The sequence below is a fragment of the Stomoxys calcitrans genome, chromosome 1, assembly GCF_963082655.1.
Source record: "Stomoxys calcitrans chromosome 1, idStoCalc2.1, whole genome shotgun sequence".
Taxonomy (NCBI): Eukaryota; Metazoa; Arthropoda; class Insecta; order Diptera; family Muscidae; genus Stomoxys; species Stomoxys calcitrans.
The window spans coordinates 171054656-171069247 of record NC_081552.1 but is presented as its reverse complement, the minus strand read 5'-3'; the positions used below and the strand labels follow the sequence as shown (position 1 = coordinate 171069247).

Below are 14592 nucleotides of genomic sequence, written 5' to 3'. Positions count from 1 at the left end.
TAGGATGTATAAAAAACACATGTAGGGTTTTTCGTCATATTTATTAACAATACGACTAAATTTTATTGCATATACTCCGAACCAGCTATGCAGAAGGGCCGAAAGGGTCTTGCATATGGGATATGACTGGGCTAGATCCAGTGGTCTCAATGTTAACCCAGAGAAGACTGAAATGTGCCTGTTCACGAGGAAGACGAAGTTGGGTCAATTTAACGCACCACGTTTCCTCAATAAAACGTTATCTATATCTATATCACTTCTAGGTATTTGACCTTATATACCTAGAAGTGATCTTGGACAGGAAACTTAATTAGAAGTGTCACATTCAGGAGCGTACTGAGAAGGCTTAAAGATGTTGGACACTTTGTAGACGGGCCTGAATCCGAGGATAGTCCACTGGCTCTACAGAAGCGTGATGCCTCAGTAGTAGTTCGGATGTCTCGGAATTTCCTCTCGGCAACTAGCACCAGTTCACTGAAGCGGCGATTGGTGTACTCTCTGAAGCCAGCCCAATCGGCCTTTTTCTGATCGATCAACGTCCGGCGCTTAGAGGTTATGAAGTCGGGTAGTCGATGGTCAGATAGTAACTCACTTATGTCGGGGTTGTAAGCTTGGCAATTAATTGGGACACTACTACCAACCGGCGGTATGTACACGTTGTATAGCTCTATCTCGGCAGTACCAGACCTGACTGCTATCCCCATGCACTCCATGTTGGGGTCATTAGCGTCAGGCGCAGGTGATATGGGTCTATATTGCACGGAATGAGTATCACGAGGGCCAATCCCCCACCTCCATTCCTTGAGCGATCCTTACGTAGCACAATGTATCCGTGACAACTGTGCAAGCTGCAGGTGTTGGTCAGCTTTGTCTCCTAGATCGCCGCGACCAATATGTTCTTCCGACTCATAAAATTCACAATCTCATCGATCTTGCCACGGAGACCGTTGCAATTCAGTTGCAAAAATGATACACTTCCTGGCACTGGACGGGTCGGGGGGTCACATAGGCCGATGACGATGACGCTTGGGACCCAGTGCTTTTTATTTTCACACAGCACCTAGCAATATATTCAGTTTGGAAGGCCAGAGCAAGATCTGGAATGTACCCACTCCATGCACCGATTACACCTCACCGACACCGACCGATGATGGAGGCGGTTCTGGCAAACCGAACAGAACCAGGGTCCGGGGTCTTTTCAATCCCGGCATGGACCAGAACCGTGCGGAGAAGGCAGTCCGAGATGTACCTCTCCTATGACGGAAAAAGGATGAGCACGAACACTAAGGTGGCAGTCCTTGCCGAAGAAGGATGACCATAATATGAATCTGCAAGCGGAAATCCGGGCCATAAGGAATTGAGTGAGGTGGTGTGGTGCTAACGCGAGGACGTCGAGTGTGAACATCTTTGCGGACAGTAAACAGGCTATAAGGGCAATAACAACCAGGACGGTAAAGTCACGAACAGTCTTGGAGTGTAAGAAGGAGATTAACTCCTTATCTGATAATGGCACGATCCGCATCGTTTGGGTTCCGGGCCATAGCGGAGTAAGCTGGAATGAAAAAGCAGTAAATGAAAAAAGCAAACGATTTTAACTGCCGTCAATAAACTTGGTTAACCCGAAGCCTTTCGGGGTTAGGACGACGAACGGTGGACCACAGCTTGCCAGTACTGGCGCCTACGACCTTAATGATAAACAGATTCAGTTCCCTGAGTATGGGGTCAGCATGATCGGAGCAACAAATCACTTTATGCTCTTCTGCTATACATGCGCGGGTATTTTTTTCTCAGGTTTTGTGGTCTGTTGATCTTCTAAATCTCCGAAAAATTAATTTCTGAACTGAAAAATAGCCTTGAACTGTGATGTTTTTTAACAAGATTGTTGAACAGTTCAAACTTCATCTGTTCTAGTAGCTGGGACACATTTTTTTTGTGTGGTATTACATTTGAATGGCTAATCTAGTCCGCAGTATATATATATCGAAAACCGAATTTTAAGAAAGTTGAATCAAAAATGCGATCTGTAACTTATACAAATAAAATGGCTTAATCAAAGTAAGATGTGATTCTGAGTTGGTATACTTAAAAAGACACTATTTGCAAAACTTAATGCAGTTTACTACCAAATCCTCAAACTTTGTAGCCGGATTTGTACGTCAATTCTTCAAAATCAGATTTTATAAAAAAAAACAAATTATTTTGAAGAATTGGCGAATTGACAGTTAAAATAGATTTATTTCACAGATTTTCTTTAAGCACTGTCAAATAAACCTACTTTGAAGCTGCATTAAGCTTTGTGAATACCGATTTAGGCGTCTTCAATAAGACACTGTGCCGCTGTAGTCGTATAGGGTATAAACATTTACATAAGCAAAAAATTAAAAATATATGTCAGGCAATTTCCTTTCAGTAACATTCAAATCTTTCCTCCTAACATAATTCTCATGGTTATACGCTTGACCCCTTTTGGAGAAAAAGAAATTAACAAAAGTCATTACTATAAAATAATTAAGATTTATACCATTTGATTCAGGTCTGTGCTTTATAACAATGATTAAAATTGTGGCGTCAGTAGGTAAGTTCTTGTATATGATAGTGTCAAAGGATGGGCGAGCGGGATAAAGGTTTAAATTCAAAATTATCATTATTTCAAATAATTTAACTGTGTGTTTTTAATAAAGAAAAATAAAAAAAATTGAATGGCAGAGTTCGGTTGAGATGCTTCTCCGTTAAGCCTAGTACTGACTTTGACTTTTCACACGAACAACTGTCAAAACGCACTATAAAAAATGGTGACGAGTTCTATGAGTAAGTAGTAGCAACATGTCGCTGCATCAGAATAAATTTCGCACAATTTTAATTGCAAATGTAATTAAATGCTCACGAAATCGGCCGATTCAAGCTTTTGTCTTTGTTGTGTGTTGTTGTTTGACTTTTGTTTGTGTTCTGACAAAGAAAAGAGTCCGTCGGATTTCGCATTTTCGCTGTGAATGAAGTCAGTACTAGGCTTTAACGACCAAAACAAGACTTACTGCTGCACTCATCTTCATCGGATTTGACAGCTATTCAGAGTTGCCGTCATGTGTCATCATCAGAGTTGCCCTTACCCAAAAAAACGGATGACAACTAGGCAAACCTGACGATAACTCGTCCTCGGTGCTCATGATGACCATCACTTGGTCAACCTCACTAAGGTGGGGACACTACCACTGAACCAATTTAGGGGAGTGGCATGGAAAACAATACAGGATTTTGTAAGTAGCACGGAATTCCTAACTTAGATTTTCTTTTTCGAGATTTATTTTTTTTTTGTATTTAGAGCGCACAACAAGCCGATCAATGGCTTAGGTGTATGGGCATAGTGGCATGGGGCTTCAACCTAACCTAACCTAGTCAACCTCTGGAAACAAAGCGCACCATGGCTTCAACCTGTCACTGCTGGCGACAGTGCTGAATTTACGTTGATTTCACGGTTCTCCCTCCAAGTCTTCAATGGCGTATCTGTTGAATCGCAAAACTTTCTTATCGATGTGTGGCCCTCTTTACTTTGCATCAAAGTTCTTAAATTCCCCAGTGCTTGGCATTGCACTCTCAATGAAAACTAGATCGCCTTGCTTGTACTGGAAAGATGGTTTATATTTTGCGTCAAACCAGGCTTTCCACACCTCTCTCGGTGCTAAAATGTTGCTCGTGGCATTCTCTCGGCGTTCGCCGGTAGTCGTCATCTCCTTATCATCAGTAATCGCGGACGTCTTTGGTTATAATTTTTTTTTTACAATAGCATTCATAGATTTTTTGCCCCCTTCGGTGGCTTAGGACAATTAAGCGATATGTGTTCTTTCTCGCATCAATTATAACACACCGGACCATTATGGTAATTTTTCCATTTATTGTTACTGGTGTCCTCTTTGGTTTTGTGTTTAGAGGCTTTTTTTACCCGTACATTCTGTCGCACTTGTGCATTTTGAGCGTATGTCTTACCTCTCGACACTGGCATTATCCCCTGTAGCGATTTCAATAAATCCGAACACTTAACAAGTGACATTGAGGATAGGGTTCTATTCATCAATTGAAAATGAATATCGGCAATATGTAGAACACATGGAAAGTCGTTCAAAATTTCGAAAACAGAATCATTCCAGTTTTTAAATATTGGCTGACCATTTACCCAACATTTTGCGGCATCTAATAATTTACTTCGAATCCCGAATAACACAATTTCGTAATGCCACTGGCATGCGTCTTACAATTTTTCAACAAATTGAACCGATGTGACCGTATCACTGTTTGGATCGAACGATGGCAAAACATCAATTATCTCACGCACACTAACATGATTATTAAAAGCAAACGACGTTTGGTTATAACCAGTATCCTTCTTTGCTTTACCGTGATTAGAAAATTCACTGATTCCAAATAATGTTGGTGTTGAATCAAAATATTTCATCGGTGGCCTACATGTGTTAGGCATATACATATTCATCGTTGTAGTTAAATGTGACGTCATCGGCACATGCAAAGGCGATAAGTCAAATTTTCTTCGTTGTTGATCGAGCTTATACTACGCATCATCCACCATATTCGATTATCTTCGTACACATACACTGGTGGTTGCTTGCTGCTGTGCATTGGCGGCAGTCTGTCGCCCACAAGAATGGATTTCTGCCGATTTATGTATATCGTTGTCGGTACACAAATTCTATTCGTCTTCATAACAAACGCCTCGGCGTCAAAACATGCATAGACACGCTCGCCGTCCACATTCTCGTCATTGCTATAGTCGACTAGCAAAAGTGGTTGTTTTTCGTGTTTGCTTTGTTGTTCCGTCGTTTTGTCCGCACTTTCTATGTCTCCTCCTTCCGAAACGGCTGCTAAATTTTCAGATTTCTCGGCAACAGAATCCATCGGCAGCATTACGTTTGTGTCCATCGTCCACGTCGTCGTTATGCATGTTTGAAATTGTTGAGTGAGCGACTTCATTGTCCGCTGACGGCGCAGAACGTCACCTCTCAATTTCTCCATCCCATGACAAAATTACCAGGCAGTGTACCGTAAACATCTGAGTAAAATTTTTTCTCGAGAGTGCACTATCTGTCAACAAGTTTTGGTTGTGTGTGAGTTTTATAGTTAAGAACCATAAAACACACAAACAACGAAAACTGGCGCGAACTAGTGATATACACAAAATCATGGTTGCACTAATCACTGATTTTGACAGAAAGTGCATTCAATAATTTATTGTTGGGCAACTGCCACTACCTGTAAATGAATATATCTTGCGCTCTCCGTTGTCGTTGACACCTCGTCGTTTTGCTGGAATTCTTCGGTTGATATAATCCGCTACTTTGAGACATTTCGGCGTCGTTGTCCATTGAGATTCTGCGTCTCTTAAACGTCTAATAAGTTCTACCTTATTACCCGACGCTTTCAAACCGATTTTTTTTAGAAGCTCTTCCCTTAGCCGTACTATTGTCCACTGCTTAACAATAATGTGACGTATTTCCGCATACGTTCACACATAGCCGGTTTCAAGTTTTATCAACGTCACAAACACACAATTAATGTGAGCGATATTTTTAAGAGATGTGATTTCGCACTCACGCACTTTCATGAGAAAAAATTTACTCACGCACGGCTCATGTGTCACTCACGATTCACGCGACACTCACGACTCATGTGTCACTCACGTTTCACGCGACACTCACGACTCAAGTGACACGACACAAATATTTTTCCATGAAGCGAATAACAAATTTTTTTATACGTCTCAAATCACACGGCATTTGAACGTACGAAAATTAATATATAAAATGTATCAGCCCTGCATAACCAGTTATTTGATCTTTCATTTTTATGCATCTGTAACAAATTCATACGTTTAAAAATTTTGTTTAAGTTATTTTTTTTGTAAACTTTAGTTGTTCATGTCGTGAGCATGATTTCACTCACTCACGCACGAAGAATTTTAATTCAATCAGGGTCACACACGATCTCACTCACGAATCACGTGCACACCTCTAGTTTCTATTCCATATCTCAAAATTGTCAAACTTTTTCAACATTTTTATTAATTCAATTAACAACTCACTCACTGTGGTTCGAAATTGAAAAATTCCTAAAATCCTTCTATAACTGTGAAATGGATAAAGATATTGCTAACTTTTTATGAACAATTTTAGTCATTAATGGTTCCAGGGAGAAACACATCGGCGGGGGTATTTAGTCATAAATTTGTATTGCTTGCCGATTAGATATTTTTGTACAGATGTCTTATGGCGATTTCGATTCATACAAAGTGGTCCTTCGACTTGACTTCTTGAGCTCCTAGAAGCTGTAATTATTAACGGATTGGGCTGAAATTTTGCACATAGTGTTCCGTTACGACTTCCAATAATCGTGCAAAGTATGTTCTGAATCGGTCTATAACCTGATATAGCTCTCTAATAAACCGATATCCCGATTGGACATCCTGAGCCTTAAAAGCCGCAGTTATCCGATTGAGCTGAAATTTTGCACGTAGGGTTCTGTTATGATTTCCAATGATCGTGACAAGTATGGTCCAAAACGTTGTATAACCTGATATAGCTCCTATATAAACCGATCTTCTGATTTGACATTTCATACCCCTGGAAGCCTAAATTTTTACCCAATGGGGCTGAAATTTTTTACATAGTGTTCTCTTACGACTTCCAACAATTGTGTCACGTACGGTCGAAATCCTTTTCGTGAACTTTTAACAAAATCCATGGTCGTGGGTTCCCAAGTTTCAGCCCGGCTGAACTTACCATGTTGGTAAGTTCCAAATTGAAATTGCGCCCTCAAATCCAGAGAATGGTTTATAAAAGATGATCATATTTAGCATGGATGTTGGAAAGCATTAAAGGACACTACAGCAAAATTTTGGCCTAATCGAATAACAATTGAAGTTAAATAGGGAGAAATTATTCATGCATGCTGACACACGACTTTTTTATGTCCACTCACGTTCAGGCACGCTCACAAGACAAACATTTTACTCACGTACGACTCACAAAAAAATTAAGGCTCACGAAAAAAATCACGACTAACCAAAAACTTGCGAATCACTGTTGACAAAATATTTATCCATAAGTTAAAAAATAATTTATTATTGGAAACGTCGCACAGTAGGATGGGAAAAAATAAGTGGAAATATTGGGTTGCCCAAATAGTAATTGCGGATTTTTCATATAGTCGGCGTTGACAAATTTTTTCACAGCTTATGACTCTGTAATTGCATTCTTTCTTCTGTCAGTTATCAGCTGTTACTTTTAGCTTGCTTTAGAAAAAAAGTGTAAAAAAGTATATTTGATTAAAGTTCATTCTAAGGTTTACTGAAAATGCATTTACTTTCTTTTAAAAAATCCGCAATTACTTTTTGGGCAACCCAATAAGTCTGTCATATTGGAACGCATAGAGATATCTTCATGACATTTTTCATGGTTATAGCTGATGTGTTATCCAGTTTATATGCAAAATTAGAACGATATCTTTAGTAGTTTTGGTTTTATGATTTTTTCAATTTGAATTTTATTTTTTACAGATGTGTATTTTGTATTGCAAACATGTAAGTAAAAATTTGAAAATCGGACCATAATTGCACTTTGAAGGCCCACCAATGGGCCCCTGGGATTTGTAGGGACCTGATATATGCATATATACTGGATAATACCTCAGCTATAACCATGTAAAACTTCATGAAGATATCTCTATCCGTTCCAAAATTACACACTTATTTTCACATATTTTTTTCCATCCCACTGTGCGTCGCCGAAAACTAGAAGAAAAATAGATGAAAAAGTAGTACTCTGTTGATAGATAGGAAAATAGCATTCAAAATTATATTAGAACCCTTGAAACCATTGTGGCTACCATTGCCACCATCACTTTTCTTTGTTTTACTAGTTAAACTGGTTATTTCCGAAAAATAAAAATAAAATACATATGTAGAAAATAATATGTGCAGATAAAAACGTTTTTTGGTATGGAAACAAAAACATTTGATGGTTGTCAAATGTCACTCGCGAAACAGTTAAACATGTTAGCGACTTTTCCGAAAGCAGAATAGAGTCGAGATTTTTTTATAAGTCGTGATATCTAGTGAGTCGTGATATGCGTTGTGAGTCGTGATTCACGCATGAAGAATTTCAATTCAATCACTCTCACGCAGATTTGGATCTCACTCAAGCGTGACACGGCTACTTACGTGCACATCTCTAAAAGGGATGATTTTAATTTGTGGAATATTACTGTGAAGAAGCTACCATCAATAGGTATATATTTCGAAATATGGCTGAGATCGCTCGCATTTTTTGTTATTTCTCTACTAATGTGTACACTCATAGAAAGAAGTTTGCTGAAAATAGCAAACACTGTCTGCTGCTTTTGTAGTAGTAGTTCTGGCATTACAGCAGTAGTGCTACAATTTCAGAGCAGGAGGCTGACTGCTGAAAAGTCCGTTGTTTGTTGAATATGGCTGGTGCTTGGTTATGAAGGGTATGTATAAAAAAAAGTAAAATACAAATGTAAATGTGTGGCTCAGTGGATGTTTATAATCACCACTGAATGTAAACATTCCATAATTTTTTTTCTTTAAATTTAGAAATAAAAGGCCATTCCAGTCATAAGTAGAGCAACAAAAAAATGCGCGCGAGCTCAGTCGCATTTCGAAATATACAGTTAGGTTGGGTTAGGTTGAAAAGAGGGAGCTGATATTAATCCGCCCCATGCCACTATGGACATACACCTAAGCCACTAATCGGCTTGTTGAACGCTCTAAATACAAAAAAATATCCTCGAAAAAGAAAATCTAAGTTAGAAATTCCGTGCTACTTACGAAATCTTTAATTGTTTTCCATGCCACTTCCCTAAGCTGGTTCATGTCTGGTGTAGTGTCCCCACCTAAGTGTCGGTATCTGTTAGACGCGAAAGCCGGACAATGACAAAGGAAACGTCTCATCATCTTCCCCGCATGCCCTACACATGCTATCACTTTCCGCACCGATGTTTCATAAGTTAGCTCGTAGTCCTATGTGTCCCAATAGCTATACTGACCTCCTTTTTATTACCTTTGAGTAACAGCCAGGCCTTCTCAGGATCTGGATCCCCCCATAGGATTTTCGTCGTCCTACCGACCGTTTCGCTGTTCCACAGGGTTGCATGCGCATTCGTCGCCCACGTCCTTAACTCGGACTGCGTCGACCCAAAAGGCTTCGGGTTAACCAAGTTTATTGACGGCAGTCCTCTGGCCTTCACTGCCAAATCGTTTGCCCTTTCATTCCCCCTTACTCCGTTATGGTGCGGCATCCAAAAGTCTAAAAAATGCCTTAAGTAATCAAAACAAGTAAGAGCCAATCATAAAAAATAGCATAAGCATTTTTATAGCTGTTTTAAGTACAAAAATTTTACTTAAAATAGCAGATTTTGTTTGCTGATTTAGCTGACCGAAATGTTCGCTAATACAGCAGCCCTATGTTTGCTGAAACAGCAGTAATATCTGCTTTCTCATTCTCAGCAGACAAAAACTGCTGTTTTAGCAAACATTTTTTTGTTTTGAAAAACAAATTTGGTTGAGTGTAGATGACTTGCATGGCCTTTTGGTTCTAAATTTAAAGAAAAAACATTTTGGAATGTATACATTCAATGGTGTTTATATGCATCCTCTGAGACACACATTTACATTTTTATTTTATTATTTCTTCTACATCCGCTTCATAAATAAGCAGCAGTCATTTTCTGCAAACAACAAACTTTCAGCAGTCAGCCTTATGTTCTGAAATTGCAGAACTACTTCTATAATAGCAGCAAAATTAACTACTAATATTCAGCAGACAGTGTTTGGTATTTTCATCGAACTTTTTTCTATGAGAGTATTCCACGCGTGAAGAGTACAACAAGAATGCTTGAACCGTTGCATTTATTCCCAGAGTATAAGAAAAATCCTAGGTTACACATTCCCTGTTCCCATTTTCAATTCCATTTTCCAGATGATGATGGGTTTGATCCCAATAGCAGAGTATGTGTGGGTAAACATACGATACCAATGGATGAAAGTGTTAATAAACCTCAAATGCGTCAGTTTAAACCACTCACATTCACAAATCTCGATATTCAACCAAAAAATATTGTCCTGACCAATGATGGGCGCACGCTCAACCTCTATCCAAACTATACCAAAAGTCAAGTCCCTATAATATCTGGTGGACCTCTGGAGGATATTGGCAGTTACCGTTTTTCCCGTATGTACTTTTATTGGATGGAACGTAGTGATTCGAAATACAACTATGGAAACATCACATTTCCGGCTGAACTTCATTTGGTTTTTTTGAATGTAAACCTCACTGAGACATGGCAATCGCTTCGAAGGGACAATTGCGTCGTAGTTCTGGCTTATCCTATTAAGGTGTGAAAGAACTTGTTTAATACCTGTAAATGTTCAAATGATTTAATAGTCGTTATCATACTTGTAGGTGGTAGAAACTTCTTCAAATTTCTTCTCCGAAATTGTCAACCATTTGCCAGTGATAAGAGACACAGACACTTTCACAAATCAGCTACAAGACATGGAATTCGCATTGAACTCCATCATAGGAAAAGATACATCGAATTTCTATATCTATCATGGGAATATGTTAAGTATCGCCTGCGTAAGGGATATTACCTATATTGATTTCCCTACGGCGGTCGAAGTAAATCTGAAATTCGTAAGTATGAACGATATATTGAATAATACTAAGAATCGAATGCAATTAACAGAGTAAATTAAGCTGGCTCGAAGCGAATGCTTTCTTAAAGTTCCACAATGGTTGTACACAAGCATGAGTAAAAGTCGAATGTTTATAATTTAACTTGTCTGCAAGATGGTGGTCTTCTTCGATTGAAAAAAAAAAACATAAATTACAGTATAGCTGACACAAAGTTTAACCAAGTTCACACTGGTAGATCTATCAAAGTAGATTTGAAAATTGGTGTTTTGTGATGACTTCTAAATACTGTGCAATGAAAGGTCCCAATCGGTCCATAACTTGATATAGCTGTCATATAAACCGATTTCGGAACTTGACTTTTTGAGCCGATAAAGGGCACAATACTTTTCCGATTTGGCTGAAATTTTGCATATTATAGCCATTGGTTATTTAAAGGTGCCAATAACTCGCCTTGTCACATTAAGTATCATAGGTAATCAGTTTTAAGGCAAGAGCCGGATCCGGCCATCCTCTCACTGAGAATCTCCACTCGATACCGCTGATTGTCAGCGACTGCAGTTGTAAGTCATGAAAATCGCAGCTCCGAGTTCCAACGTGTATGGTGCTCATAGTCTTCCAGTGTGGTGCTGAATCAATTAATTGGTTATCATCGCCTCGCGTATGCCAAGACAACATGCTCTCTGAACCTGTGTAATCTTCCTGTTCGAGAGGATGTTGACACCTCTTTTTATTTTTAGTATCACAAGCCATAGTGAGAGCAACTTTACCGTTAATTTAATAAATTTTTAAATTGATAGTCCAGGCTCGAGAACAGGTCAACTCTTTGTAAATTCAGAGTCTGAGTTAACAGCTAATTTAACATTGGCAATCGAGATGAAATTTGGAACGCAAAGTACACCAATGCTCTCAAACAACCACACCGCACAGATAAGGTCCCAAAAAACAGGTCTGGAGATCATAAGCCGGTTTGGTGGAAATGGCTTCTAAATAGGTCTAAAAATAGAAATAGTCCCCATATAAACTACAATACTTAAATTTTTGTTGGGCTTGGAGGAAGTTTGGTGCTACTGTATGCACCAAATTTCCACCACTTATGGCCTTTAATATTCACGCTTAAATAGATCCATTAATAGAAAAACCCATGGTGGTGTATAACCAAGATTTGGTCCGGCCGAATTTCATTTTTTTCGCATTCATTCTTACAAGTTTATGCTCGTAGAACTGAGAAATTTCTTTTATTATGGTGTTAAATAATGGTAAACCCAATAATAACTTTTTTTTTTAATTTAAAATTGGTTTATTAAAGGGAAAATAAGCTATAATGTGTTTGTCGATACGAAACAAGTAAAAGTGTGCTAAGTTCAGCCGCGACGAATCAAATATACCCTCCATCATGGATCGCATTTGTCAAGTTCTTTGAATGACTTTTCAATATATAGATGAGCAAAATCGAGTTATTGATCGATATGGACCGTACTTGTCTGGCTGTTAGAAGTCACCTCCATCTCCAAAATTTCAGGCAAATCGAGTAAAAATTGTGTCCTCCGGTGGCTCAGAGTGTCAAATTGAGAGATCGGTTGATATGGCAGCTATATCAGGTTATCAAACGATTAAGACCATACATAGAACAGTTGTTAGAAGTCACACCAAAATCTCAACCAAATTGGATAAGAATTGCGCCGTATAGAAGGTTAAGGAGTATAATCGGGAGATTGGTTCGTATGGCAGCTATATCAGGTTATAAACTGATTTAGACAATACTTGGCACAGTTGTTGGAAGTCAATCCTCAACGACACATGCAAAATTTCAGCCAAATCGGATAAGAATTGCGCTCTCTAGAAGCTCAAGGAGTCTAATCGAGAGAACGGTTTATATGGCAGCTATATCAGGTTATGAATCGAATTGACACAGTTGTTGAAAGTCATACCAAAACAGCACGTTCAAAATTTCAACCAAATTGGATAAAAATTGCGTCCTCTAGAAGCTCAAGAAGTCTTATCGGGAGATCGGTTTAAATAGCAGCTACAACAGGTTATGGGCTTATTTAGACCATACTTGACACAGTTGTTGAAAGTCAATCCGCAACGACACGTGCAAAATTTCAGCCAAATCGGATAAGAATTGCACTCTCTAGAAGCTCAAGAAGTCTAATCGAGAGATCAGTTTATATGGCAGCTATATCAGGTAATTAATCGATTTGAACCATAATTAACACAGTTAGTGGAAGTGATACCAAAACGCAAGGTGCAAAATTTCAGATAAGAATTGCGCCCTCTAGAAGTCAAAACTCAAGATCGCTTTATATGGCAGCTATGTCAAAACATGGACCGATATAGCGCAAATAAGAAGTACTTGTGCAAAATTTCAAGCGCCTACCCAGCAAAAACTTGGTAGGTACATGTCATTATTTTTGGCATGTAAAAAAAGGGATAACTCATTATCTGCTTATCTTATCTACGAGCTGCTAAAAATATAACGAGTTGTCAACAGGAATACCATCTGTGCTGCCGGTAATGCAAATGTAATTACATACAACATTCGATAAAGCTCTGGAATAAGCACTTATTTGTAATAATAGAAAAAACAAGTAAAAGCGTGCTAAGTACGGCCGGGCCGAATCTTACATACCCTCCACCATGGATCGCATTTGCCGAGTTCTTCTCCCGGCATCTCTTCTTAGGCAAAAAAGGATATAAGAAAGATTTGCTCTGCTATTATTATATTATTACATGTTGGAGACCTGTGTAAAATGTCAGCCAATTCGAATAAGAATTGCGCCCTTTGGGGGCTCAAGAAGTAAAATAGAGAGATCGATTTATATGGGAGCTGTATCGGGCTATAGACCGATTCAGATCATAATAAGCACCTATGTTGATGGCCATGAGAGGATCCGTAGTACATAATTTCAGGCAAATCGGATAATAATTGCGACCTCTAGAGGCTCAAGAAGGCAAGATCCCAGATCGGTTCATATGGCAGCTATATCAGGTTATTAACCGATTTGAACCATACTTGGCACAGTTGTTGGATATCATAACAAAACACGTCGTGCAAAATTTCATTCCATACTTGGCACAGTTGTTGGATATCATAACAAAACACGTCGTGCAAAATTTCATTCCAATCGGATAAGAATTGCGCACTCTAGAGGCTCAAGAAGTCAAGACCCAAGATCGGTTTATATGGCAGCTAAAGGGTGATTTTTTTTGAGGTTAGGATTTTCATGCATTAGTATTTGACAGATCACGTGGGATTTCAGACATGGTGTCAAAGAGAAAGATGCTCAGTATGCTTTGACATTTCATTATGAATAGACTTACTAACGAGCAACGCTTGCAAATCATTGAATTTTATTACCAAAATCAGTGTTCGGTTCGAAATGTGTTCATTCACCGTTCAGCGATGAGGCTCATTTCTGGTTGAATGGCTACGTAAATAAGCAAAATTGCCGCATTTGGAGTGAAGAGCAACCAGAAGCCGTTCAAGAACTGCCCATGCATCCCGGAAAATGCACTGTTTGGTGTGGTTTGTACGCTGGTGGAATCATTGGACCGTATTTTTTCAAAAATGCTGTTGGACGCAACGTTACGGTGAATGAACACATTTCGAACCGAACACTGGTTTTTGGTAATAAAATTCAATGATTTGCAAGCGTTGCTCGTTAGTAAGTCTATTCATGATGAAATGTCAAAGCATACTGAGCATCTTTCTCTTTGACACCATGTCTGAAATCCCACGTGATCTGTCAAATACTAATGCATGAAAATCCTAACCTCAAAAAAATCACCCTTTATATCAGGTTATAAACCGATTTGAACCATACTTGACACAGTTGTTGGATATCATAACAAAACACGTCGTGCAAAA

The 14592-nt window shown here is 38.9% G+C and overlaps 1 protein-coding gene across 1 annotated transcript; it reads left to right on the top strand.

Moving 5' to 3' along the window:
- The first annotated feature begins 2449 nt into the window (after positions 1 to 2449).
- Positions 2450 to 10778, top strand: LOC106093098 (uncharacterized). Its single transcript, XM_013260079.2, has 3 exons — positions 2450 to 2575; positions 10005 to 10420; positions 10488 to 10778. The coding sequence occupies exons 1-3, from the start codon at positions 2551 to 2553 to the stop codon at positions 10776 to 10778; spliced, it is 732 nt and encodes a 243-aa protein (XP_013115533.1). The 5' UTR covers positions 2450 to 2550.
- Positions 10779 to 14592: the final 3814 nt, after the last annotated feature.

Bases quoted from the DNA above. Each gene is read 5' to 3' on its own strand.
- LOC106093098 (XM_013260079.2), top strand. From the start codon at position 2,551: ATGATTAAAATTGTGGCGTCAGTAG. The intron at 2,576-10,004 runs GTAAGTTCTTGT...TCCATTTTCCAG, and splicing joins TAAAATTGTGGCGTCAGTAG to ATGATGATGGGTTTGATCCC. The intron at 10,421-10,487 runs GTGTGAAAGAAC...TCATACTTGTAG, and splicing joins TTCTGGCTTATCCTATTAAG to GTGGTAGAAACTTCTTCAAA.